Raw genomic sequence first — 25,162 nt, 5'->3', positions numbered from 1 at the left:
CCTGCAGGTAAAATACACTCGTCATCCCTCTAAGGAGACAAACCAAAAATGCCATCCAGTCACAGCATCAAGCTCACAGCCCAGGGTTTCTGGGGCATACACAGTAGTCTCTACATCATGGAAGCTGTGGGGATATCTCTTTAGTATGCTCACATGTGGGTCTCTTTTGATCGAGAGACTAATGAACTAAAGGGGCAAGATATCTGTACCCACTTACTCAGAATGCCAAGGTAGAACAGGGACAGGGTAACTATAATAAAGTTCCCATTTGGAAAGTGGGGAAGGATGGGAGATACACAGCAGTCATTTGTCCAAGGACCCCTGATCCTTGTGGTGGGGAATATGGCCTTAATTCTGTCCTTGGGAGGGACGCCCTTGTCCATTGTTCTCCAGGCCTCTTGCTGCTTCATTCTGGGAGGTTCTTTTTTTTTTTTTTTTAAATTAATTAATTTATTTATTTTTGGCTGCATTAGTTCTTCATTGCTGCAGATGGGCTCTCCCTAGTTGCGTCGAGCGGGGACTACTCTTGGTTGTGGTGCACGGGCCTCTCACTGCGGTAGCCTCTCCCGTTGCGGAGCACGGGCTCCAGGCTCGCAGGCTGCAGTAGTTGTGGCACACGGGCTTATTAGTTGCTCCGTGGCATGTGGGATTTTCCCAGGCCAGGGCTCGAACCCGTGTCCCCTGCATTGGCAGATGGATACTTATCCACTGAGCCACCAGGGAAGCCCTGGGAGGTTCTTTTTGTTATTCTCCTTGGTCATATGTGAAGTGGATGTTGCATGTATTTGGGGGGGAGTTTGCTCTACTTTGTCAGTCTACTTTCTGCTCACAAAATGTTGGGGCCCCAAGGTTTATTTTAAGACTCTAGAGGTGGAGGGATAAATTGGGAGATTGGGATTGACATATACACACTTCTATATATAAAATAGATAACTAATAAGGACCTACTGTATACCACAGGGAACTCTACTCAATACTCTGTAATGGCCTATATGGGAAAATAGTCTAAAAAAAGGTTGATATATATATATATATATATGTATATCTGATTCACTTTGCTGTACACCTGAAACTAACACAACATTGTAAATCAACTATACTCCAATAAAAATTATTTTTAAAAAATAATTTAAAAATGAAATGAAGAACAAAGTTCAAGGACTTAACACTATCTGATTTCAAGATATCAGATAGTTTGATACTTATCAGTTAACTTAATTTTCAACCGACACCAAAGCAATAAAAAAAAAGAAAAGAAAAGAAAAAAGAAAGAAAAAGAAAAATATACACTTATTTGAAGGTATCTGAGGCTTACCAAGGCAGTGAGGATTTTCAAGGAAAAGATGTCAGAGAAGAGAGAAGTCCAGAGAAGTGAGCCCCTACTTTGGTGCCACTTCTTACTTTGTGGAATTTGCTAACCCAAAGGTGATGACTAGGGGAATGAGAAACTGAACAGAAAGCAGTGGCTGAGAGATGGAGAAACTAAAAAGAGCTTTGGAGTGGGGGGCACAAAAACTGGAGTTCAGTTGAATAATACACATTTTTTTCCAAGCACATGTGTATCACTTACCAAAACTAACCATATGCTAGGCCTTAAAGCAAGTCTCAACAAATTGCAAAGCACCGAAGTTGTATACGGTACATTCTCTGACCACAGCGAAATTAAGCTAGATATTAATAACAAAAAGACATGTAGAAAATTCCTATACATTTTGAAATTAAGGAATACACTTCTAAATAATCCATGAGTTAAAGAAGAAATTACAGTGAACATTATAAAATATTTTGAGTTAAATAGTAATGAAAATATCAACACTGTATGTCAAATTTTGTGGGAGGAAGCTGAAGCTGCATCTACAATGAAATATTTACCATGTATAGATGGTAAAGAAGAAGTTAAAAATCAGTGACCTCAGTATTAATTTCAAGAAGCTAGAAAAAGAAGAGCAAATTAAACCCAAAGAAAGAAGAAGGAAAGAAATAGGATAAAAGCAGAAATAAAATAGCAATAAACCTACAATATAGAGAACCAAGAAAGCCAAAAGTTATTTTCTGAAATGACTGATAAAATGAATACAACTCTAATGAGACTGTTCAAGAAAAAATAGAGAAGGTATAAACAAGCAATATCAGGAATAAAAAGGGGGGCATCTTCTGATTCTACAGACATTAAAAAGATAGCAAAATATTTATATACTTCATACTTGATATATAAAGTTTCAGAATAACACTGCTAACATTGTTATTAATATTAACTCATTTAAGATTTGTGCTTTTTTAAAAAAAATTTATTTATTTCTGGCTGTGTTGGGTCTTCGTTGCTGCGTGAGGGCTTTTCATTGTGGTGGCTTCTTTTGTTGCGGATCACGGGCCCTAAGTGCGTGGACTTCTGTAGTTGTGGCATGCAGGCTCAGTAGTTGTGGCTCACAGGCTCTAGGGCACAGGCTCAGTAGCTGTGGCGCACAGGCTTAGTTGCTCCACGGCATATGGGATCTTCCCTGACCAGGGCTCGAACCTGTGTCCCCTGCATTGGCAGGCGGATTCTTAACCACTGCGCCACCAGTGAAGCCCCAAGATTTGTGCTTTTTAAAAAAAAAAAAATCTGTTCTTTTTGTTCCTAGAATATATCCCGTTTGCTATGTACAATCAAATTACTGCCCTTGAAATAATTCTTCACTGATGGTTAGATCATTAATTTCATACACACTTTGGGTTGAACTAGTTTTGTTTTATTTATTTATCTGGTTGCGCTGAGTCTTAGTTGTGGCTCACAGTCTCCTTAGTTGCAGCTCCAGGGCCCCTTAGTTGCAGCTCACCAGCTCCTTAGTTGTGGCATGTGGGCTCCTTAGTTGCGGCATGCATGTGGGATCTAGTTCCCTGACCAGGGGTCAAACCTGGGCCCCCTGAATTGGGAGCGCAGAGTCTTATCCATTGCGCCACCAGGGAAGTCCCCCTGAACTGTTTTTTTTTTAATATAAATTTATTTTTATTTATTATTTTTGGCTGTCTTGGGTCTTTGTTGCTGTGTGCAGGCTTTCTCTAGTAGCGGCGAGCAGGGGCTACTCATCGTTGCAGTGCATGGGTTTCTCTTGTTGCCGAGCACAGGCTCTAGAGCGTGTGGGCTTCAGTAGTTGTGTCATGCGGGCTCAGTAGTTGTGGCTCGCGGGCTCTAGAGCGCAGGCTCAGTAGTTGTGGTGCACGGGCTTAGGTGCTCCGCGGCATGTGGCATCTTCCCGGACCCGGGCTCGAACCCGTGCCCCCTGCATTGGCAGGAGGATTCTTAACCACTGTGCCACCAGGGAAGCCCTGAACTGGTTTTTTTTAAAGAGGAAAAAATAAGATATGTTACTCTCACTATGTCCCAACTTTGTAATTTTTATGAGATATGGTGACTTAGGTAAAATATTTTGTTTAGTAATGTTTCCTCTTAAGTTCATCTGTTCTTTTTATCTGAGTGGGCTATTTCCTTTTGATTTCCAAAGAAAATTACTCTGATGTTAGTCAATATTTAATACAGTTTTAAAAAAATGGATTTGTTGAAATAAATACAATATACTTAAAATGTTGAAATCAGAAACAAAAAATAGATTAGGTTCCAAAATCATTCCAAAGAGCAACTAAGTCATATTTTGACCCTAAAAATCAAGTGGGAAAGAAGTCAAATTTTTCATTCTATGTATTTTCCCCTTTGACTCAATTTTTCTTTTTTTTTCTTCCTTTTTTTTTTTTTTTTTTTTGGTTAAAAACTTCTCTATCTTCTGACTTCTTTTCTTTCCCCAGTGAGAAAATATGAGTGTGGGAATTGCAGGCTTCACCAGTTTCTATTCATAGAAGACAATATGTTGATTGCACATGTAGTCTTATTGAAAAGGCCTCTTCTTCAGAGCTACTGATATTATAATAGGGAAATTATTAGAAAAATAGGAATAGTTGAAGTTCTTCTAAGCCTGTTGGATGATCTGCCAATGGATGGGAAATGCTTCCACTTTTTGTTACTTTGCTTTTGCACCTGAGGCAAAAGGTACCACATCCTAACAAAGGCAACTCTCTACCATTTTTCCACCATTCCTTACTTTTACATTTTATGCCTTTTTCAGCCCTTAAGAATGTTCCAACTACCAATGTCTTCCACAGACAGGGCTTAACTCCCTCAGATGGCAAAGAAGTTGTTTATCCCTCAACTCAGGAATTTATTCTTGGCTCGTTTGTCCATTAATTAACACAGCTGTGGAATTCTGCTTCACCCATAGTGTCCTGCTAGTGTAGGAAAAAACTGTTGTGATTCTTTTTTGGGGAAGGGAAGGAGAGAAGAGACAAAGAGCTGATGACCAAAGAATGGCCCAGGGCATGGAAGCAGAACAGATTTGCAGGTAATGTTTAATTTCTCCAAGAATTTTGTTTGAGAAACACTAGAAGACTGGTCAAAGTTCTTCTTTTTTCCCAGCCTCTCCAATATTACTTTCAGACCAGCATTCTTCTGTTTAGTTTAAAAACTTGTTCTTCCTCTTTACTGCCATACACTAAACTCATTCACTGGTTCACTGGCTTCCCTACACTCCCAAGCTACACTGTCATCTAGAGTAACTTCAATTTTTATGTTATAACCCATCCAACACCCTAATCTTATATTCCTCTATCTCCTCATTTCTCAGGACACTTTAGCCACTCACTTCAGAGCTCTCACCCTACTCCGTGTTATCACCAAGAATTTCTCACCTCTGAAATCTTAAATTAAAGCCACACTCTTATTGCCATAACACACCTGAGGAATGTAAGACCTCTCGGCAATAATTGTGGTTTACCTTGACTGTGATTCTCAAGGTGAGGAGTGAGGAAGAAAGGAATGAACTCCTAAGAGCATTCATCTGAATCTCAGAGGTTTGCTTAATTTGAAAACCCTCATGGGTGATTCTGATGAGCATTCTACAGGTAGCATTTCTCCTGCCTTCTCTACCTGTTATAAATCACTGAAGGAACTGCAGTAAAGATCTCCTGGGTTCAAATACTGACTCTATCATTTATTTGGGTGAGTTCAATCTCTCTTGCCTCTGTTTTAGCACCTGTGAGGATAGCATTATCACTTATTCATACTTTATAGGATCAAGTGAAATAATAAATGTACAGTACTTGGAAGAGGGTCTGCAGGTCAATAAATGTTAAGAATGATCCTCATCAACAACATTTATATGCCAATGATTTCCAAGTCTCTTATCTTCAGCCTGGATTTCTCAGTGCTCCAAATCACATCAACTGCCTGCTAGACATGTTTCCCTGGGTGACTCTGGGCACTGCATACTTACATCTAAATCTTATCCTTTTTTTTCTTTGCAAATCTGTTCCTCTTCTCCAAGGTTTTCTATCAAATCTTAAAATGATAACATCACGTCAAGTTACCCGTCAGAATCTAATCAGTTTCCAAAACCTGTTGATTGTATCATCTCCATTTCCATCTCTACTACCATTGATCTAATTTCCTGTCATTCTCTTTTTTCTTCTGGACTACTGTTGCAGCCTCCTAACTTATTTCCCTCTTTTTTTGTCTTGCTTCTTCACACTGCAAGCTGGTATTATCACTTCCCCTGATTAGAAATGCTTTATGCCTCCTACACCCCTTCACTGCCATCCTTATGCCTTTCAGGATTAAGTCCAAATTTCTTAATATGGTTTACTAGGCTTTCTGTGAATGGGCCCTTACTTTCCTTTCTGGCGATTTCTTCTAGCTCCTACTTTCCAAACCATGCTCCTACTATACAGAGCTTGTCATGCTTGCTTCTTTACCTCTTGTCAATTGTCTAGGCCAGGAAAAGCTTTTACTTCCCTTCCTCTACCTCAAAATATGGTCTTTGGACTACTAGAGGACCTGGGACTTTTTCAGGGGGTCTGCAAGTTCAAGACTATTTTCATAATAATATTAAGACATTATTTGTTTTTTTTCACTATGTGGACATTGGCACTGATAGTGCAAAACCAATGGTTTGTAAAACTGCTGGCATTTTTAGCATGAATCAAGAGAGTGACACCAAGTGTACTAGTATTCATTGTATTCCATACTGTGATGCACTTGAAAAAAATGTTTCACCTGAGAATGTCCTTGATGAAACAGTAAAAAATTAATTATGGTAGGCTAATTAATGGCCTCCCAAAGATGTCCACTTCCTAATCCCTGAAACCTGTGACTATGTTACTTCACTTGGCAAAAAGGATTTTGCTAATGTGATTTTTTTTTAAAATTGGAGTATAATTGCTTTACAATGTTGTGTCAGTTTCTGCTGTACAACGAAGTGAATCAGCTATATGTATACATATATCCCCTCCCTCATGGACCTCTCCCCCACCATCCCACCCGTCTAGGTCATCACAGAGCACCAAGCTGAGCTCCCTGTGCTATACAGCAGGTTCCCACTAGCTATCAGTTTTACCCATGGTAGTGTATATTTGTTAATCCTAATCTCACAATTCATCCCACCCTCCCCTTCCCCCTCCCCCGTGTCCACATGTCCCTTCCCATCCTCGGTCCTCCGAGGGTCCCTCCCCATCCCTGCTGATCCCCTCACAGTGGGTGGGCCCCTCCTGAGCGTGGGAACCCCTCCCCTCCCCGCAGCTGCCCCTCAGGGGCACCAGTCTCGTCCCGCCTCCCCCCCACGTCCTACCCAGTCGCACGGGGGTTCCTCTCATCCCCTTAGGTGTCCTAGGTCCCCCACCAGTGCCTGGTAGGTGCCCTAGTTGTGAGGAGATGCGAACTCTGCATCTGCCTACTCCGCCATCTTGACTCCCTCCTGCTAATGTGATTTAAGTTAAGGATTTTGAGGTGCGGTGGTTATCCTGGATTATCTGGGTGGTTCAATGTAATCACAAGAGTTCTTATAAGAGGAACACAGAAGGGTCAGAGTCAGAGGAGATGTGACCATAGAAGCTAAGGAGACGGAGAGGGAGAAAGGGAGAGAGGGAAGGTGGGAGGGGAGGAGGGGAGTTATTAAAGATCCAGCAGGCCCTGATGATGGAGGAAGGGGCCACGAAACAAAGAATGAGGTGGTCTCTAGAAGCTAGAGAAGTAAGAAAATAAATTCTCCCTAGTAGTTCTCTGGTGGTCCAGCAGTTAGGATTCTGAGCTTCCACTGCAGGGGGCATGGGTTCGATCCCTGGTGGGGGAAATAAGATCCCAAAAGCAGTGCAGCCTGGCAAAAAAAAAAAAAAAAAAAAAAAAAAATCTCCCCTAGAGCCTCCAGAAGCAACTTGGCCCAGCAACATCTTGATTTTAGGATTTCTGACTTCCAGAACTGTAAGATAATAAATTTGTGTTGTTGTAAGCCATGAAGTTTGTGGTAATTTGTTATAGCAGCAATAGGAAACTAAAACACTAATTTTGCTAAGTTTTAATGCTTGAGTAACATTTAAAAAATATTCTATGTGAAGAAAAGCAGTCATTTCTCCATAAGATTGCTATCTTGGGACTTCCCTGGTGGTGCAGTGGTTAAGAATCTGCCTGCCAGAAGACCTAAATAGACATTTCTCCAAAAAAGACATACAGATGGCCAAGAAGCACATGAAAAGCTGCTCAACATCACTAATTATTAGAGAAATGCAAATCTAAACTACAATGAGGTATCACCTCACACCACTTAGAATGGGCATCATCAGAAAATCTACAAACAACAAATGCTGGAGAGGCTGTGGAGAAAAGGGAACCCTCTTGCACTGTTGGTGGGAATGTAAATTGTTACAGCCACTATGGAGAACAGTATGGAGGTTCCTTAAAAAACTAAAAATAGAACTACCATATGACCCAGCAATCCCACTACTGGGCATATACCCAGAGAAAACCATAATTCAAAAAGACACATGCACCCCAATGTTCATTGCAGCACTATTTACAATAGCCAAGTCATGGAAGCAACCTAAATGCCCATCGACAGACGAATGGATAAAGAAGATGTGATACATATATACAATGGACTATTACTCAGCCATAAAAAGGAACGAAATTGGGTCATTTGTAGAGACGTGGTTGGATCTAGAGACTGTCATACAGAGTGAAGTAAGTCAGAAAGAGAAAAACAAATATCATATATTCACGCATATATGTGGAACCTAGAAAAATGGTACAGATGAACCGGTTTGCAGGGCAGAAATAGAGACACAGTTGTAGAGAACAAACGTATGGACACCAAGGGGGGAAAGTGGCAGGGAGGGTGGTGGTGGTGGGATGAATTGGGAAATTGGGATTGACTTATATACACTAATATGTATAAAATAGATAACTAATAAGAACCTGCTGTATAAAAAAATAAATAAAATAAAATTTAAATGATTAAAAAAAAAAAAAAGAATCCACCTGCCAATGCAGGGGAAACAGGTTCGATCCCTGGTCCAGGAAGATCCCACATGCCGTGGAGCAACTGGGCCTGTGCGCCACAACTACTGAGCCTGCACTGTTTCTGTTAAGCAGAAACTAACACACCACTGTAAAGCAATTATACTCCAATAAAGACGTTAAAAAAAAAAAAGAAAAAAAGATTACATATGAGATTTCATGATGTCAATAAAATGGTGGGAAGTTTTTTGGTAAAAAAAAAAAAAAGATATACATAGATATCCACAGTGTATGTTCAAAATGTATGTAGGGATTTTGAAAATGGGGAATCACTATTTCATTAATAATGTTTTATTTAATTAAAATTGCAAAAGGATAAAAAGGTACAAGTGCAATGCTCTTATTAATCACCTATATCCGTAATTTCAATGAACAATGTGTAGTTTTGGTCATCTTTATTGTGTTTTTTCCAATTATATTATTGAAATGTAATTTTACATTTGCTGAATCTAATAATAAAAATGTGGGCTTGTAAAAAAAAGACATTATTATTTTTCAGTGAGTTAATACATACTTTAAAATTTTCTGTTTTAATTTTTAATATGGTAAATATCAACAGATATAACACACATAAACAAAAGCTCTTTGGGGTCTTCAATAAATTTAAAAGTTTAAAGGAGTCCTGTGACCGAAATGTTTTGAAACTGCTGCTCTAGCTTATTTCAACTTCCCCTTTGGATTTCAATTTAGATTTTATTTATTTTTTTGCATGTTTTTCATGACCATCCTGGTTGGATGTGAAGGTCCTATATACTCCCTTAATAATACACTGTACTTCACTTATTAGCAGCTCTACACTTATTAGCATTATATTTTTGTTTTTGTTTTATATAACAATAGTTTTATTGAGACATAATTAACATCATACAGCTCACCTATTTATTTATTTATTAATTATTATTATTTTTTAATCCAACAAACATGTAGATTTATTTTAAATCAGTTTGGTACATGATACAGATTGGTTTTGCAGTTTTTAATGAAATGAAATAGAAATTTCTAAATACAGCAGTGTCTGTGCAACAAATATCTATAAGGTAAAATAAGGGATTTTAATAGAACTACAATCTGCATGAACAAATCAGATGAAAAATCTGAAAAGGTTTCTATATACCTTCTGGATTAAAAAGAACCCCCCAAAAAAAGAACCCAAAAATTATTAATGGCCCAAGATACTAAACTGCTAAAGGAAGAGGGGAAAAGCCTGTGAGTTCTGTTGTAAGAGCTCTTTTTGTAAAATCTAATTCCATATTATGATTCTGTTAGAGCAGTAGTCAAAATTACAGAAGATGAGAGGCTTCATCAGCTATATTTTCACAAAAATAGCTATAGTGTTAACATTAATGTGTGGCAAGGTATTCCTATCTAGGTAAATGACAATTATACCATTGTAGCTAATTTTTACCACTTTGGGAGAATGGAAATTCTGTATATTTTCAACTGAATCTTGTATCTTAAAGCACTCACTAAAAACTAATAGCCATGGCACCATAATAAAATTTTTTGTGGGGTACCTAAAATATTACTACTGAGGGAAACAAAAATGTGACGTAAGCCTACCTTTCCCCAAAAATCTTTGAAGCCAGAGATTTTAAACAATTAAGGCACCTGAAAACATTAGGTATATGTACCAATGCGCAAGTAAAACAAACTTTAGCTGTACCAGCAAGTAAAGAAGAAACAGTAAATCTTCATTTTAAGAACCTTTAATTATCTAAATGTAAGGAATTTTGGCTTATGAAATGGACCAAAGCAACTTGTCACTTCTTACTATAAAATATTGAAAACCAAGTGCTGAACACAGCCACTATAGGCTAAAGAAACTAAAACAAAAAACCTTAATGACCTAGAAAAGCAAAACCTCATTTTAAACTGATTTAAGCCTCTGAACTAATCCAATGTGTCAAAGGCAGGGAAGAAGTATCCCTCTAAACCTGAAAAAACTAGTGCTTCATAAGGAAGCTAAAGAAATAAAAGTATGCATGCTTATTATACTACAGCAATTGAAACTGAGAAGAAGGATGGAAAAGGAGAAAGAAAAAGTACAACCTGTTTATCCAGGGCAATCATCATTAAAAATCTACAGTAATCTGATCAACTAAAATTTTTTCTGAAATTATACTGCTCACGTTTGCTGTCTCAAAACTTAAAATGATTGTCTCATTTAAAGAGTTAATAAATGATTCTAAAACAACTTCTTTCTTTCTTGTCTTACAGAAGTTACTTTTCCAGAAAGCTTTGTGGAAATCCTTTTAAGGTACAACAGTGTTAGGATAATTTTTTGAAGTACAAAGGAAAATATAATTAAATCAACTTTATCTCTATACTTTTTAACAGCCATAAGCAAAATGTTGGGAGATTCAATAAATGAAGGCTTTTTTTTTTCAGATTTATTTATTTATTTTTGGCTGTGTTGGGTCTTTGTTGCTACGCGCGGGCTTTCTCTAGTTGGCGGCGAGCGGGGGCTGCTTTTTGTTGCACTGCGCAGGCTTCTCATTGCGGTGGCTTCTCTTACTGTGGAGCACGGGCTCTAGGCACGCGGACTTCAGTAGTTGTGGCACGCGGGCTCTAGAGCGCAGGCTTCAGTAGTTGTGGCACACGGGCTTAGTTGCTCCGCGGCATGTGGGATCTTCGCGGACCAGGGCTCGAACCCGTGTTCCCTGCATTGGCAGGCAGATTCTTAACCACTGTGCCACCAGGGAAGTCCCTAAATAAAGGCTTTTGACTTTGTATAACATCTTTTAAGTTACTCAGGCTTGAAATAAAGTAGGTAAGTTTTCAATTAAATACTAACAGTACGGTATCTAAAAGCAGGTTTACTACTGCTCACAACCACAGTTACATCCTCAGACCAACCTTTCCCTTCATTAATGTGAAAGAACAAATCACCAACATTGTAAGTTACAGTCCACCTTTCAGTCTGTCTTTTAAGGTGCTGTTCTTTATTTTCTCAATGATACAAGGTGCTTTACAAGTATGAACAATAACCTGCTACACTTTAATGTTTTGTATCCTTTCCATTCATTTCTTTAAATCTGGAATGTAATTCCCTGTGAGCTCACCTATTTAAAGTGTACAATTTTTAGTTTTTCAGTGTATTTACAGAGCTGTACAGTCATCACTCAAGCAATTTTAAAGCATTTTCATCACCCCTCAAAGAAACTCTGCTCTTTGTTACTCCCCATTTCCCCACTAATCCTCCAGCCCTAGTAGAATGCTGGAGCAGTAGCCCACTAATCTATTTTCTGTTTCTATAGACTTGCCTATTCTGTGTATGTCATATAAACAGAATCATACTTTGCGACTGGCTCCTTTCACTTAGCATAATGTTTTCAAGTTTCATCCACATCATATGAAGACTTCATTCCTTTTTATGGCTTAATAATGTTCCTTTGTATGGCTATACCACTTTTCTTTATCCATTAGTCAGTTGATGGACATTTGGGTTGTTTCCTTTTTTTTTTTGCTATTATGAATATGGCTGCTGTGAACATCTGTGTACATGTTTTTGTGTGAACATACATCATCAGTTCTCTTGGGTGTATACCTAGGAGTAGAACTCCTGGGTCATGGTAACTTTATGTTTAACAGTTTGAGGAACTGCCAGAATGTTTTTCAAATGAAGTGTTTTCCAAAGCATTTTATGTTCCCACTAAGTAGAGTATGAGGGTTCCAATTTCTCCATATCTTTTTCAGTACTTATTATTTTTCTTTTCATTTATAGACAATATCCTAATGGGTCTGAAATGGTATCTCATAGTGACTTTAATTTGCATTTCCTTGATAGCTAATGATGTTGAGCATCTTTTCATGTCCATTTGTATATCTTCTTTGGAGAAATTTCTATTCAGATATTTTGTCCACTTTTAAATTGGATTATTTGTCTTTTAATTGTTGAACTATAATAGTTCATGTATTCTGAATATTAGACCTTTATCAGATATATTATTTGCAAATATTTTCTCCTATTTCTTAGGTTGTCTTTCCAACATAAAAGACAAAAGTTTTAATTTTGATGAAGTCTATATTATTTATTTTTCTTTGGTTACTTGTGATTTTGGTGTCATATCTAAGAAACCATTGCCTAATCCAAGGTCAAGAAGATTTATATCTATGTTTTCTCCTAAGAGTTTTATAGTTTTAGCTCTTACATTCAGGCCTTTGATCCATTTTAAGTTAATTTTTCAAAGATTGTGAGGTAGTGATCCAAATTCATTCTTTTGCATATGGATATCCAGTTGTCCCAGTAAGTTTTGTTGAAAGACTTCTTTCACCATTGAATTGTCTTGGCATTTTTGTCCAAAATTAATTGATGTGTGAGGATTTACTGATTTATTCTGGAATCTCAATTCTGTTCCATTTGTCTATATCCTTATGCTCTATGCTTTTGTCAGTAGGGCCACTATATTTTAAAGAACTCACAGAAGGACCATTCTTTAATTCAAAGCAATGAAGTCAAGGGTCGGAATCAGCTTCTTCTCGCCACCAGTTTAGAACTTTCAGGAGCATCTTTTTCATCAGTAGCCATCAAAATCCTGCCCAATGGGATCATGTTTTGTTTTGTTTTAATTAAGTTCATGTGTTTGGCCAGGGTTGGTTAACCAAAAGTGCTAGCTCTAGGGTAAGAAGCACTAGAGTGCTAGGTATACAGTATACACTACTGTATACACTAGGTATACAGTCCAATTTATTCAGGGAGATCGATGAGCAAGGCCAGGAGGAGACAATAGAAGTATCTTGGCTCAGCCTTCAGAAACGCGCAAGGTATCGGAGGGAGGGGTCTGTGCTGTCAGTACGCTTCCAAACGTCGAGACTGGGCACCCGGAACTTTTCCCCAGGGGGATGGGCTTGGGACCCAGGCACAAGGCCTAGTCTAGGTGCAGCTGAGGGGACTGTCGTGTATTCACTCGCGCGACCACCACTAAAGCCGCTCGGCCCTCCCGCCTCCGGGCAGCCCCCCCACTGGTTTTCCCGCCTCGCCTTTCCTCGCTTCCTTCTCCGTCCTCTTAGCGCGTAGCGGAAGTGACGCCAGGCGTAGCGGAAGTCCCTCCAGCCGCGGTGTTGTGCTGTGGGGAAGAGAGACGGATTTGTAAACCCCGGAGCGAGGTTCTGCCTACCCGAGGCCGCTGCTGTGCGGAGACCCCGGGGGAAACCACCGTCACCATGTCTGACCAGGTACCGGCCTGGGAGCCATTCGATAGCGGTGGCCGAGGCCTTACTCCGCAGGTCCGCCAGCCGCTCGGCTGGGGCCGGGGATGGAGGCGCGGGGGAGGGGAGGGCGGAATGGGGGAGGGGGCGGCCGGTGGGGACTGGGCTAGCGCGGGAGGGGAGTGGAGTAGGACCGGAGACGCCCGGGCCTGCCGCGGGCCTTCGGGAGCCGCCCTGCCCCTCTCCTGGCTGGCTCATCACCCCCTGTGCCCCAGCGCCTCTGGTCGCGGCCTCAAGTCGTCTCCCTTCTTTCTCCGGGGCCGACCAGGTGCAGAGCCCAGCTCCCACTTTCCCGAGAGGGTCCGTGGGGAACCCGTGTGCCTGCCTCTTCAGAGGACTCATTGCAGAAGCAGGGCCCTAGGCCCCAGTTATGTAACGGGAGAGAATACCTGCCCCGGAGCCTCCGTGGCCCTGAAAAGCGGGTGGACTCCACTTCTGGGTTCTTAGTCTTTAGATAGTCTTGGAGTGGGGACGTGGGGGCGGGGGGTAGGGAGACATTGTCTGGTGTTGCTGGGAACCTAGAAAGCTCTGCCTTCCGTTCGGATTGCAGCTGGGGCCGGGCTGCCTCTGCTCTGCTCTGAGTCTTTTTCCGTGTGGGTGTGCAGAGCTGTCGCCTCTTTCTTGTACTTTCCCATTTCTTACTCGGGATTGGTTCAGTAGCTCTCCAGTTGTAAGAGAGAACTCAGAATAATCAAGAAACAAAGTAGAACAAAACTGCTAGAGCAACAGAAAGCGTTTCATCTGGGCGTTAACATGAAGATGACTGATACCTTTGAGGAAAAGGATAGGAAAACTTCGTGTATGTAGAGCAGTTGCAGAACATTTGCAGAAAGCTTCCTGTTATAGCAGAGTGCTCCATCTGAATGTTAATATCAAGAATTTGCTTGGGATTTGCACTCAATCAGGAGTGTTCGATTTTACGTGGTAAGTTTTTCTTCCTCATCCTTTTCTAGTTAACCATGTTTATGGCTAGTTTTTACTTCATAGGTTTTTTGGTCTGGACTTTGTTTTGTTTGCTCAGACGACTTTGACTTTTTAAAGTATTTTTGGACCTTTTGCTTGTTTAGTGATAGTTATCTAGAAAACTGTTTCTCATTCAACCCCATAATGTACTTGAACTTTTAAATTTAACACACTTATTCCCTTGGCTTTTAACCCAGTTCAGTTTTGTACCACTTGGTGAGAGCAAGTGAGGCTTTTGTGGATTTGTACTGTTGTGCAAAATGTACATTTATATTTTTAAGGTTAAACCATAATCTAGATTAGTTTTGGGTGGATCTTCTTACTAACAGTCTAGATTAATTCCCAAATTGGTATGGGAATGGCATTATAACTGTCTCCCTAGGTAGTTGTTTACTTGGTTACCAGGGAGGAAAGAACAGGTGTAAATGCTTAATTTCATCAGCCTTTTATTTTGATGCTCAGAAGTGGCTAGGAAGCCTGTTGAAATTTACTATAGTCTGATGAAAGAACAGTGTACAGAAGGAATTATACAGTAAATTGTAGAATTTATTGCTCCAGTTTGAATTCCAGTCATTTAAAAGAGACTTGAAGGAACAAATAAAGCACCTAGGACACTAACAGGTGCCTCTAGGCCAGAGGTTCTTTAGATTCTTTTCAGGGGGTCCTTGAGGCCAAAACAATTTTCATAATAATACTAGGACATTGTCTTTCCCACTGTCATTCTTTCATGAGTGTTCAGTGGAGTTTTCTAGAGATTGACATGACCTGGTATATCACAACAGATTGAAATGTATCAGTAGAAGCAGATGTGGAAATCCAGCTGCTATTAAGCCAGACATTGAAGAGATTTGCAAAAATGCAAAACAGTGCCACTTTTCTTACTAGGTTTGTTTTGAAAAATATATATTTTTTAAGATTGATGCTTCATTGCTACTTTCAAAAAATTGTAATTTATATACACAGTACCATTTAATGAGGGTATCATCATATCCTTACCAGTGTTTTATATTGCTATTATTAAAATATTTTTCGGGACTTCCCTGGTGGTGCAGTGGTTGAGAATCTGCCTGACAGTGCAGGGGACATGGGTTCAATCCCTGGTCTGGAAAGATCCCACATGCCATGGAGCAACTAAGCCCGTGCGCCACAACTACTGAGCCTGTGCTCTAGAGCCCGCAAGCCACAACTCCTGAGCCTGTGTGCCACAACTACTGAAGCCCATGTGCCTGGAGCCCATGCTCCGCCACAAGAGAAGCCACTGCAATGAGAAGCCCGTGCACCGCAACCAAGAGTAAGCTCTGCTTGCCGCAACTGGAGAAAGCCCATGCGCAGCAATGAAGACGAAACGCAGCCAAAAAAAAAAATTTTTTTTCATAAATAGCAACATGAAAAATATTTTTAATAAAAATGCATTATTTGCTAATATATATTGGGTTTATTATCTTAAAACGAATTAATATGTATATAAAACATTTCTCAGTTTCAGTGTCTAATACTGCAAACCTCAGTAGATATAACCAACCTAACAAAAGCTTTATGGGGTTCTAATTAATTTTTAAGAGTGTAAAAGAGTCCTGTGACCATAGAGTATGACCACTGTTGCTCTAGGCTGATTGACCAACATCGTTGTTAATAATAATTGGGACCCAGTACAGTTTAGTGTTGGGATGCTAAGGATTTAAAGAGATATGAAGCTGAACTCTTACCCTGATGAGGCTTATGAGTGAGAGTGAGAATCCCAAGTTACTACTGTGCCATATCAGCAGCATGAGACTGAACCACTGTCCCCAAAAGACAATATAAACCAGGTTGTTTTAGAACGATGTATTTTCTGAGGCACCTCTCAGAAGGTTATTGTCTGTGCTAAGATATTGGAATTGAGTAATCATTTCAAGTTAAAATAGGTGGACATTAAAGTCACACAAGACTTGAATTGCTGGGTTCTCCATTGACTAATGAAAAATGATTATTTTTGGAATTTGAATGAAATTCTCATAATTCTAACAATGCCATCATTATCCAGTGTACCATTATTGAATAATCCTCTAATACAGGTTCTAAACCTGAGGATCATAAATCCTAAGGGCTGAAAATCCACTGAAATTGTATGGAAATTGTATGAAGTTATATTTGTGCATGTGTATTTTTTTAGGGAGAAAGGATCCATAGCTTTCATAAGGGGTACGTGATCCCTCAAAAAGGTGAAGGACTAGCCTTTAACCAATAATAGAGACCTGATTGGGTGCTCACTTTTAGCCTAATTTCACGTTGCAGCAAAACTGAGCACTTATGTAGAACAAGAAGTTTAATATCAAACTGGTAAGGGTAATTTGTACAAATATTTTTCCTTCCTCCTTCCTTACATTCACATTTATAGTGTTTCTTTTTCATATCAGAATCATGAAAGGCAGCATGGACTTAAGCTCTTCAATTCAGGTCTGTTAATTTGTAATAATTGGATGACTGATTTGCTTCAAATGCTGACTGAATCTGTTGTAGCAGTTTTACTCTGTCCATCCCCACCTCAGAGAGAGGGCGGACGGAGAGGGAGAGAGATAGAGATATTGATTGATCTCCTTTTATCTTTAGTCAAGGATTTTGAAGCATTATGTAATTCTGGTTATCTGTTGGTACCTGACAGACTACTTCAAAACGTAATGGCTTAAAGCAACAGTCTTGTTTTGCCCATAAATCTGCAATTTGGGCAGGGCTCTGTGGGTTGGGCTCATCACTGCTCCTTGATGTGTGGGGCCTCTGCTGGGATTACTCACGTGACTGTGGGCTGTAACGGATGGGTTCTTCATATAGTCTCAAGGCCTCTGTGAGTGCTCTCGTCATGTATTCTCTTGAGCATGGGGACCCCAGAATATTCAGACTTATGGCAGCTCAGGGCTCACAAGAGAGTGTTCTAGAGAACCTTGGGTGGAAACCCCAAGCCTCCTAGAACCTAACTTTGGAAGTCACTTCTGCATTCTGTTGGTCAGGCAAATCACTAAGTCCAGCCCAAATTCAGGGGAAAGGCATTTATTTTTATTGAGATATACTTGACATATAACATATTAGTTTCAGGTGTACAACATAATGATTCAGTATTTGTATATATTGTGAAATGATCACCACAATAGGTCTAGTTAACATCCATCACCGCACATGGTTACAAGTGTTCTTTTTTTTTTTTTTGAATTTTATTTAATTTTTTATACAGCAGGTTCTTATTAGTTATCCATTTTATACATATTAGTGTATATGTGTCAATCCCAATCTCCCAGTTACAAATTTTTCTTGTGATAAGAACTTTTAAGGTCTACTGTCAGCAACTTTCAAATATGCAATACAGTATTATTAACTATAGTCACCAAGGGAAAGGCATCTAGACTCCATTTCTTAATAGGAAGAGTAACAAAGAATTTGCAGCTATCTTTAATCTACCACATTAATTGTATTTCTTTTGTTAGGATAGCGTTATTCCCTGCAGCATTCTTTATATCTCTCTGTTGCTGATGTTTGCTGATCTTTCTGTTAGCGTGAGATAACAGGAGAATATGATAAACTAGGTGTATATTAAAGTTCATAATTATGTATACTATTTATGTCATAGAATAAGTATTAACATACTTATAAGTGTGTTAAGAATAAGTATTAACAAACATAGCTGCATACTGTAGCTACGACTTGAGCAGTTAGTTAGTGATACATACATTAAACATTCCATGCCCCAGGAGAGGAATGATGTATTCTGTCTTCTCTCTGACAGATATATGAAGTGCTGCTAGTAAATGTTGCAAACGTATTGATTATAATAAAACATTTCAAATAAAATGTTACCTGAACATTATTTAATAGTATTTTAAAAACTGAGTATGATTATTATGTTAGAGTACTCATGAGGGGGGCTTCCCTGGTGGCGCAGTGGTTAAGAATCCACCTGCCAATGCAGGGGACACAGGTTTGAGCCCTGGTCCGGGAAGATCCCACATGCTGTGGAGCAACTAAGCCCGTGTGCCACAACTACCAAGCCTGTGCTCTAGAGCCTGCACGCCACAACAACTGAGCCCGTGTGCTACAACTACTTGTTGCAGAGCACGGGCGCCTAGAGCCCATGCTCCGCAACAAGAGAAGCCACCACAATGAGAAGCCTGTGCACCGCAACGAAGCGTAGTCCCCGCTCGCCACAACTAGAGAAAGCCCGCGCGCAGCAATGAAGACCCAACGTGGCCAAAAATAAATAAATTAAAAGAAAAAATAGTACTCATGAGGGTTAGTGGAGTAGTTCAGATTTCAAAACTGTAAAGCAGTTGTCAGATATCTATTGACACTCATTAGCCCCCCATACCACTTAGAATGTTTCTATTATAGGTTATATATTTAGTGTTGTAATTATTTATTTAAGTGCCTTTCTCCATTTTACTGTTTGCTTTCCAGGGTCAGGAATCAGGCTTTATTCACCCTTTTTTTCTGAAGTGTCTAGCAGAGTGACTGAATACTTAGTAAAAGTTTTTAAAGGAATGAGTGGTCAGATTCATTCATTTAACAAGTATTTATTGAATGTCAGTATGTTCCAGGCAGCATTCTAGGTCCTAGAATTGAAAGGTTGCCTCAAAAACGTGAAACAGCAGGTATCTTTCTCCTCCTCTTTCAATTCCCATGATGTTTTTTGTTATTGAGGAAGGGTTGGTTGTCATGCAGTAGTTTTCCTTTTACGATGTGTTTGCATACCTTCTTGATCTTTAGTTCTATTAGCAATAGACCTAGTAACTTTATCTCCAAAATTGAATCATTTACTTCTTCCAGGACATTGGGATATTATCCATTGTTATGGATAATAATAATCCTGCGCTGCTTGTGGGATCTTAGTTCAGTTCCCCGACCAGGGATTGAACCTGGGCCCAGGCAATGAAAGCACCGAGTCCTAACCACTGGACCACCAGGGAATTCCCATTTTCTCTAAGTCATGTTTGGTATCCTATTTTGGAATATATTAAAATTGTGTGTGTTTTTTTTGTAGATTATTCTCTGATAGTCTACTTTAAAAAAGTCATGTGGGTAAGGCCACACAGATCCTATTATTGAGTACCTTAGTCTTATGGTTTAAAATTTGGAATTCCTGCAACATGACTTAAGTTTATTTAAAGATATGTTGTATTTGTTATACTTCTATATTTTGACCATTCTTTTTGCATTTGATTGCTTTTACTGAGCTATTGAGAATCTGAAGGAAAAGACCTGAAGGAAGGAAGGGTGGAGTTCTGTTTGCTGGACCTGCTGTTCTCAATAGCCAGGGTCAGATATTTTTAAAGGTTTTACTGAAGATAAATATATATATGAAAAAGTGTACATAAATGTACAGTTTGCTGAATTTTCACAAACTGGTCACATCCATGCAGCCAGCACCCAGATTAAGAACAACTGTCCAGGGCTTCCCTGGTGGCGCAGTGGTTAAGAATCCACCTGCCAATGCAGGGGACACGGATTCGAGCCCTGGTCCGGGAAGATCCCACATGCTGCAGAGCAACTAAGCCCGTGCACCACAACTACTGAGCCTGCGTGCCACAGCTACTGAGCCCACGTGCCACAACTACTGAAGCCTGTGCACCTAGAGCCCGTGCTCCGCAACAAGAGAAGCCACTGCAGTGAGAAGCCCATGCACCGCAACGAAGAGTAGCCCCCGCTCACTGCGACTAGAGAAAGCCTGCATGCAGCGATGAAGACCCAACACAGCCAAAAATAATAATAATAATAATAAAAAAATAAGTAAATTTATAAAAAAAAAAAAAGACTGTCCTGACTACTAACATAGATTAGTTTTGCCTGCTGTTATACATTATAATTTTTTATAAGTGGAATCATACAGTATGTATGTATTTCAGTGTATGGCTTCTTTTGCTCAGCATTGTTTGGAGATTTGTCTGTATTGTTGTGTATAGTTGTATGTTGTTAAATCCCATTGCTACATTGCATTCCATTGTACAACTATACCACACTTTACTTATCTATTCTGCTTTTGATGCACACTGAGTGGGTTTTCGAGGAGCTGTTTTTTAATATAAGCCAAATGCTACCTATTTAGAGCACCTCCTCTGTCAATTTGGATTGCTTTTGGACTAAATAACAGAAAATCTGATATATAGTAGGTTAAACAAGTTTGCAGTTTATTTTTCTAATGAAGCAAGAAGTTCAGACATAAGTAGTTCAGGGATGGTAAGGCAGCTCCACCATGCCTTCATACTTCTTTCCCCTCTGTCCTTAGCAGGTGTCTTCACTCTGATGCTTGTCTCCTTGCCGGCAAGGTAACTTTATGTCTTGTTCCAGGCAGGAGAAAGGGATGGAGCAAAGGATAAAAGTATGCCAAAAAGTATGTACCAGCAAAAAGTATGTCACCTTCTATCTGCATGGCCAGCACTGCATCATGTGGCCGTAAGAGAAGATTAGAATTTTTTTTTTCTTTATTTTTCTTTGGCTGGCAAATTTAGGCTTCCCTTTGTAAGGAAGAAGGGGAAAATGGATATTGGATAGGTAATTAACAACGTCTGCCTTACCTCTAAATCTGCCTGCTAGTACTTTTGGATACAGTGAAGCCAGTTTGTTCTAGGCTTTGCATAGGTCCATAGTCTAGCTGCAGAGAGTATGGTTTATATAACCAGTAGGATTTCCTTTTCTTTTCTTTTTAAATATAAATATATAAATATTTTTTAACTTAAAAAAATTATTTATTTTTGTCTGTGTTGGGTCTTTGTTGCTGTGCGTGGGCTTTCTCTAGTTGTGGCGAGTGGGGGCTACTCTTCATTGTGTGAAGGCTTCTCATTGCGGTGGCTTCTCTTGTTGCAGAGCATGGGCTCTAGGCACACGGGCTTCAGTAGTTGTGGCACGTGGGCTCAGGCATTGTGGCTCACAGGCTCTAGAGCGCAGGCTCAGTAGTTGTGGTGCACGGCTTAGTTGCTCCGCGGCATGTGGGATCTTCCCAGACCAGGGATTGAACCCCAGTCCCCTGCATTGGCAGGCAGATTCTTAACCACTGCGCCACCAGGGAAGTCCAACCAGTGGGATTTTCAATTATAATTTTTAGTTCCTGAGAAGTTGTCTTTATTTATCTAGTGTTTAACTGCAATTCTAGGGTTGAATGCAAATTTACGGAAGTCCCAGTGTCTTCACAGCTTGACTTAAACCTTCAAGTTATGGAGCTAAGTCTGGTCAGTTTTATTCCAAATGTCTAGTACTGTCTCATTAAATTTGAACATAGGCAGCATGCACTGAAAAAAATATGTGTGTGTGTGTATTTTTAGAATTGTGGTAAACCCATTGAAGTATGAGGGAGATGACTTTATTGTAATTTGGGGGTTTGTTTCTTTAAATAATGGGTACAGTTATTAGAATCATCCAATTTAATCCTTGTTGAGCTTTCTTCATTAGGAAATAAAGTGAAATAAACCGATGTACAGTAAGAACTATGGTTAACAGAATTTTTGGAAACTTTGAATGTATTTTTAATGAAATGTTTTATTATGGAAAAATTTAATGTATATATAATTGTACGCATATACCCATCTCTTGGCCTATCTTATTTCATTTGCATGACCCCACTCCACTTCATAACATTATTTTGAAACCACCCCAGACATTGTGTCTTTTCATCTGCAAATATTTTAATATGTATCTCTAAAAGAGAAGGACTTTTTCTTTTAACAAAACCAGGATACTGTTGTCCCACCTTTAAAATTGAACAGGTTTGTTAATGTCATCAAATAAGAGTAAATGTATTCTTTATTTTTGGTTTCCCCCAGAATCCCCCCTCTTTCAGAAGAATGAGCAATCCTTGTACAACTGGAAGGGTCAGTGAGAGATTGGGAGTAGTTAAGTGTGGTGCTGTTTTCCTGTGATTAAATTGTCAACATACTGATTGCCATAGTGATTTTTAGCAAAGTTCTTGTTCTTTTGACTTTGAAATGGCACAGTAAAATCCTTGTGTTGAATTCTGTACATTTGTAAATGAGGATTGTTGTGTTCTCTGTCCTTTCTTGTCTAGTTCTTCTTTTCAGATCCAGCTATCTTCTGTTTCTAAGCTGTTTAATTTATATCTTGGAAAGAAGAGTTGGTAGTGCCTGGTGTCTGATAAATTCCTTTTGCTGTTCCAGTTACCACGATTTAATCTCTGGATGACACAGACCTGAGAATTTAGAGGTTTCCGGTTCCTGTCTTTGATCTTGTACATACATTTACTTTTCTTTACATTACCAGTTTCTTCTGCTCTGGGGCTGTGTAACCCTTCCAGCCACATCAACCAGCCCTCTCCGGGATTCTCCTTTCTCCGATGACCTACTGTCCCACACCCAGGGCCGAATGCGCTCCTTGTTTTGTGACTAGCGTGCCGTACCATTCTGTATTGGCTGCTTTTTTACGGGGGCAGAAGGAAAGGAGGCGTACAAAGGACACTACGATCACTGGAGACAAGCTTTGGCCTTTTTTTGTCCAAGATCTTCTCATTTTCCAGACTAGTTTGGGAAAGGAAAAGAAAAAAAAGATAGCACATGAAAAGTTGGATGACTGCATTAGGCAAGCCTGAGGCTACTAAACAAGTGGGTGTAGATGACATTGCTCTAGTGCTTCAGAGTTGGGAAGAGATCACCAAAATGGAGTGACTAGGGAAAGTGGCAGTTTATTTTTGGAAATTTCAAATCCTAGTATTCACATGTTCTTATGAAATTGAAGTGAATTATCTCTTTTTTTTAAAATTTATTTATTTTATTTATTTATTTTTGGCCGCGTTGGGTCTTTGTTGCTGCACGTGGGCTTTCTCTAGTTGCAGCCACTCCGGGGGCTACTCTTCGTTGTGGTGCGTGGGCTTCTCATTGCGGTGGCTCCTCCTGTTGCGGAGCACAGGCACTAGGCGCGAGGGCTTCAGTAGTTGTGGCGCACGGGCTCAGCAGTTGTGGCGCACGGGCTTAGTTGCTCCGCGGCATGTAGGATTTTCCTGGAGCAGGGCTCGAACCTGTGTCCCCTGCGTTGGCAGGCGGATTCTTAACCACTGTGCCACCAGGGAAGCCCCCTCTTTTTTTTTTTTTTTACATCTTGATTGGAGTATAATTGCTTTACAATGGTGTGTTAGTTTCTGCTTTATAACAAAGTGAATCAGTTATACATATACATATGTTCCCATATCTCTTCCCTCTTGCATCTCACTCCCTCCCACCCTCCCTATCCCACCCCTCTAGGTGGTCACAAAGCACCGAGCTGATCTCCCTGTGTGAATTATCTCTTATTCCCAACTGTGAATATAAAACGCTGAAAGGATTTTGTTTGTATTGACTATTGTGTACAGTAGAAGTATGAAGCGTTAGTAAGATTTTGTGGTATGATACAGAAAATAGTGCTGTCAACTTAATTCAGCCAGCATTAAATAATTGCCTGGTATTTGCATGACACTACAGAGATTATAAAGATGAAAAACTTGGACCCTCTCCTTGTAAACTTGTAGGGAAGTCAAGACATACAAAACTGTCACAGAAAATGTTAATTTAACAAGCATACTGAGTATCTTCAAAATACATACTAGACACTGTGCTTGACCAGAAATACAGAGAAGAGTAAGGCATGCCAATAAGGAACTCAATCTGGTGGGAGACACAGATATGCAAACATGTTATAATAAGATTAAAGTAAACAGTATGGGAACATTTAAGAGGGTGATGAGGGAAATCATTTTGTAGGAAGCGATGCTTGAGTGGTCTTGAAAGGCGAATAGGGTAGGAAAGGGCATACCAAGCAGAGATGATTAACATGTACAGAGATAGTGGAGATAAGGTAGAGGGTGCCCTGTTTAAGGAATTGTACATCAGTGTGGCTGGAGCAAAAGATACTATTAGCAGGAGAAGTAGGAGAACAAGGCTGGATTGCTAGGCAGGAACCAGCCCATGGAGGACCAGTGTATGTTGGCTAAGGAGTTTGAACTTAATCCTGAAGATTCTTGGCAGATCAGATTGCATTTTAGAGAAGTGGCTCTGGTTGTAGTTGGGAAGAATTAATTGAAGGGAGCTAGACTTGGGGCATTTGTTATGCTATTGCAGTAATGCTAATGAGCAACAGTGAGTGCCTGAACTAAGGCAGTGGAATGGAGAGAATGAGAGTCACTAAGAGATATAATTGTCAGAATGATGAATGATTAAGTGTGAGATTTAAGAGAGGGAGAGTAGCCAAAGATGACTACTAAATTTCTGTTGTGGGCAGCTGAGTGTATGGTAACCATTTATTGTAATTGGGAATCCAGGAGGAATTGTAGTTTTTTTGGATTTTGGTTTTCAGAAAGAGGAGTTAAAGCTAACAGAGGAGTTAGAGATAATGCATTCAGTTTTGGACACTTAAATTGAGGTACCCATGGGGACATCCAAAGTGGAGACAGATGTTCAAGCCCTTGAAAAAATGAGTGAAACTCAGAAAAGTTGTCAGGTTGGTGAGGATGGTTGTGAGTCATTAGTATCTGAGAGGTAGTTGGAGTTATGGGTCACCCAGGAAGAAGAAGAAAAAGAGGATTAAAGACATGGAACCTAGAGGAGCACCAGCATTTAAGGAAGTGGTCAAGATGAGGAAACAATGGAATCTTGGAGGCCAAAGGTAGAGAGTTTTCAAGGA

The 25,162-nt window shown here is 39.8% G+C and overlaps 1 protein-coding gene across 2 annotated transcripts in view; it reads left to right on the top strand.

The window, feature by feature from the left end:
* The first annotated feature begins 13,386 nt into the window (after positions 1–13,386).
* Positions 13,387–25,162, top strand: part of SUMO1 (small ubiquitin like modifier 1) — a 36,209-nt gene continuing 24,433 nt past the window's right edge. For both annotated transcript variants that reach the window (XM_057551713.1, XM_007190539.3), the window contains exon 1: positions 13,387–13,546. In XM_057551713.1, coding sequence (XP_057407696.1) covers positions 13,535–13,546 — 12 coding nt within the window. In that variant the 5' untranslated portion in view covers positions 13,387–13,534. The remainder of the gene's footprint in view (positions 13,547–25,162) is intronic.

This window comes from Balaenoptera acutorostrata, chromosome 8 (assembly GCF_949987535.1).
Source record: "Balaenoptera acutorostrata chromosome 8, mBalAcu1.1, whole genome shotgun sequence".
NCBI lineage: Eukaryota > Metazoa > Chordata > Mammalia > Artiodactyla > Balaenopteridae > Balaenoptera > Balaenoptera acutorostrata.
The sequence above is the reverse complement of the archived record's forward strand: the minus strand, read 5'-3'. Positions and strand labels throughout refer to the sequence as shown.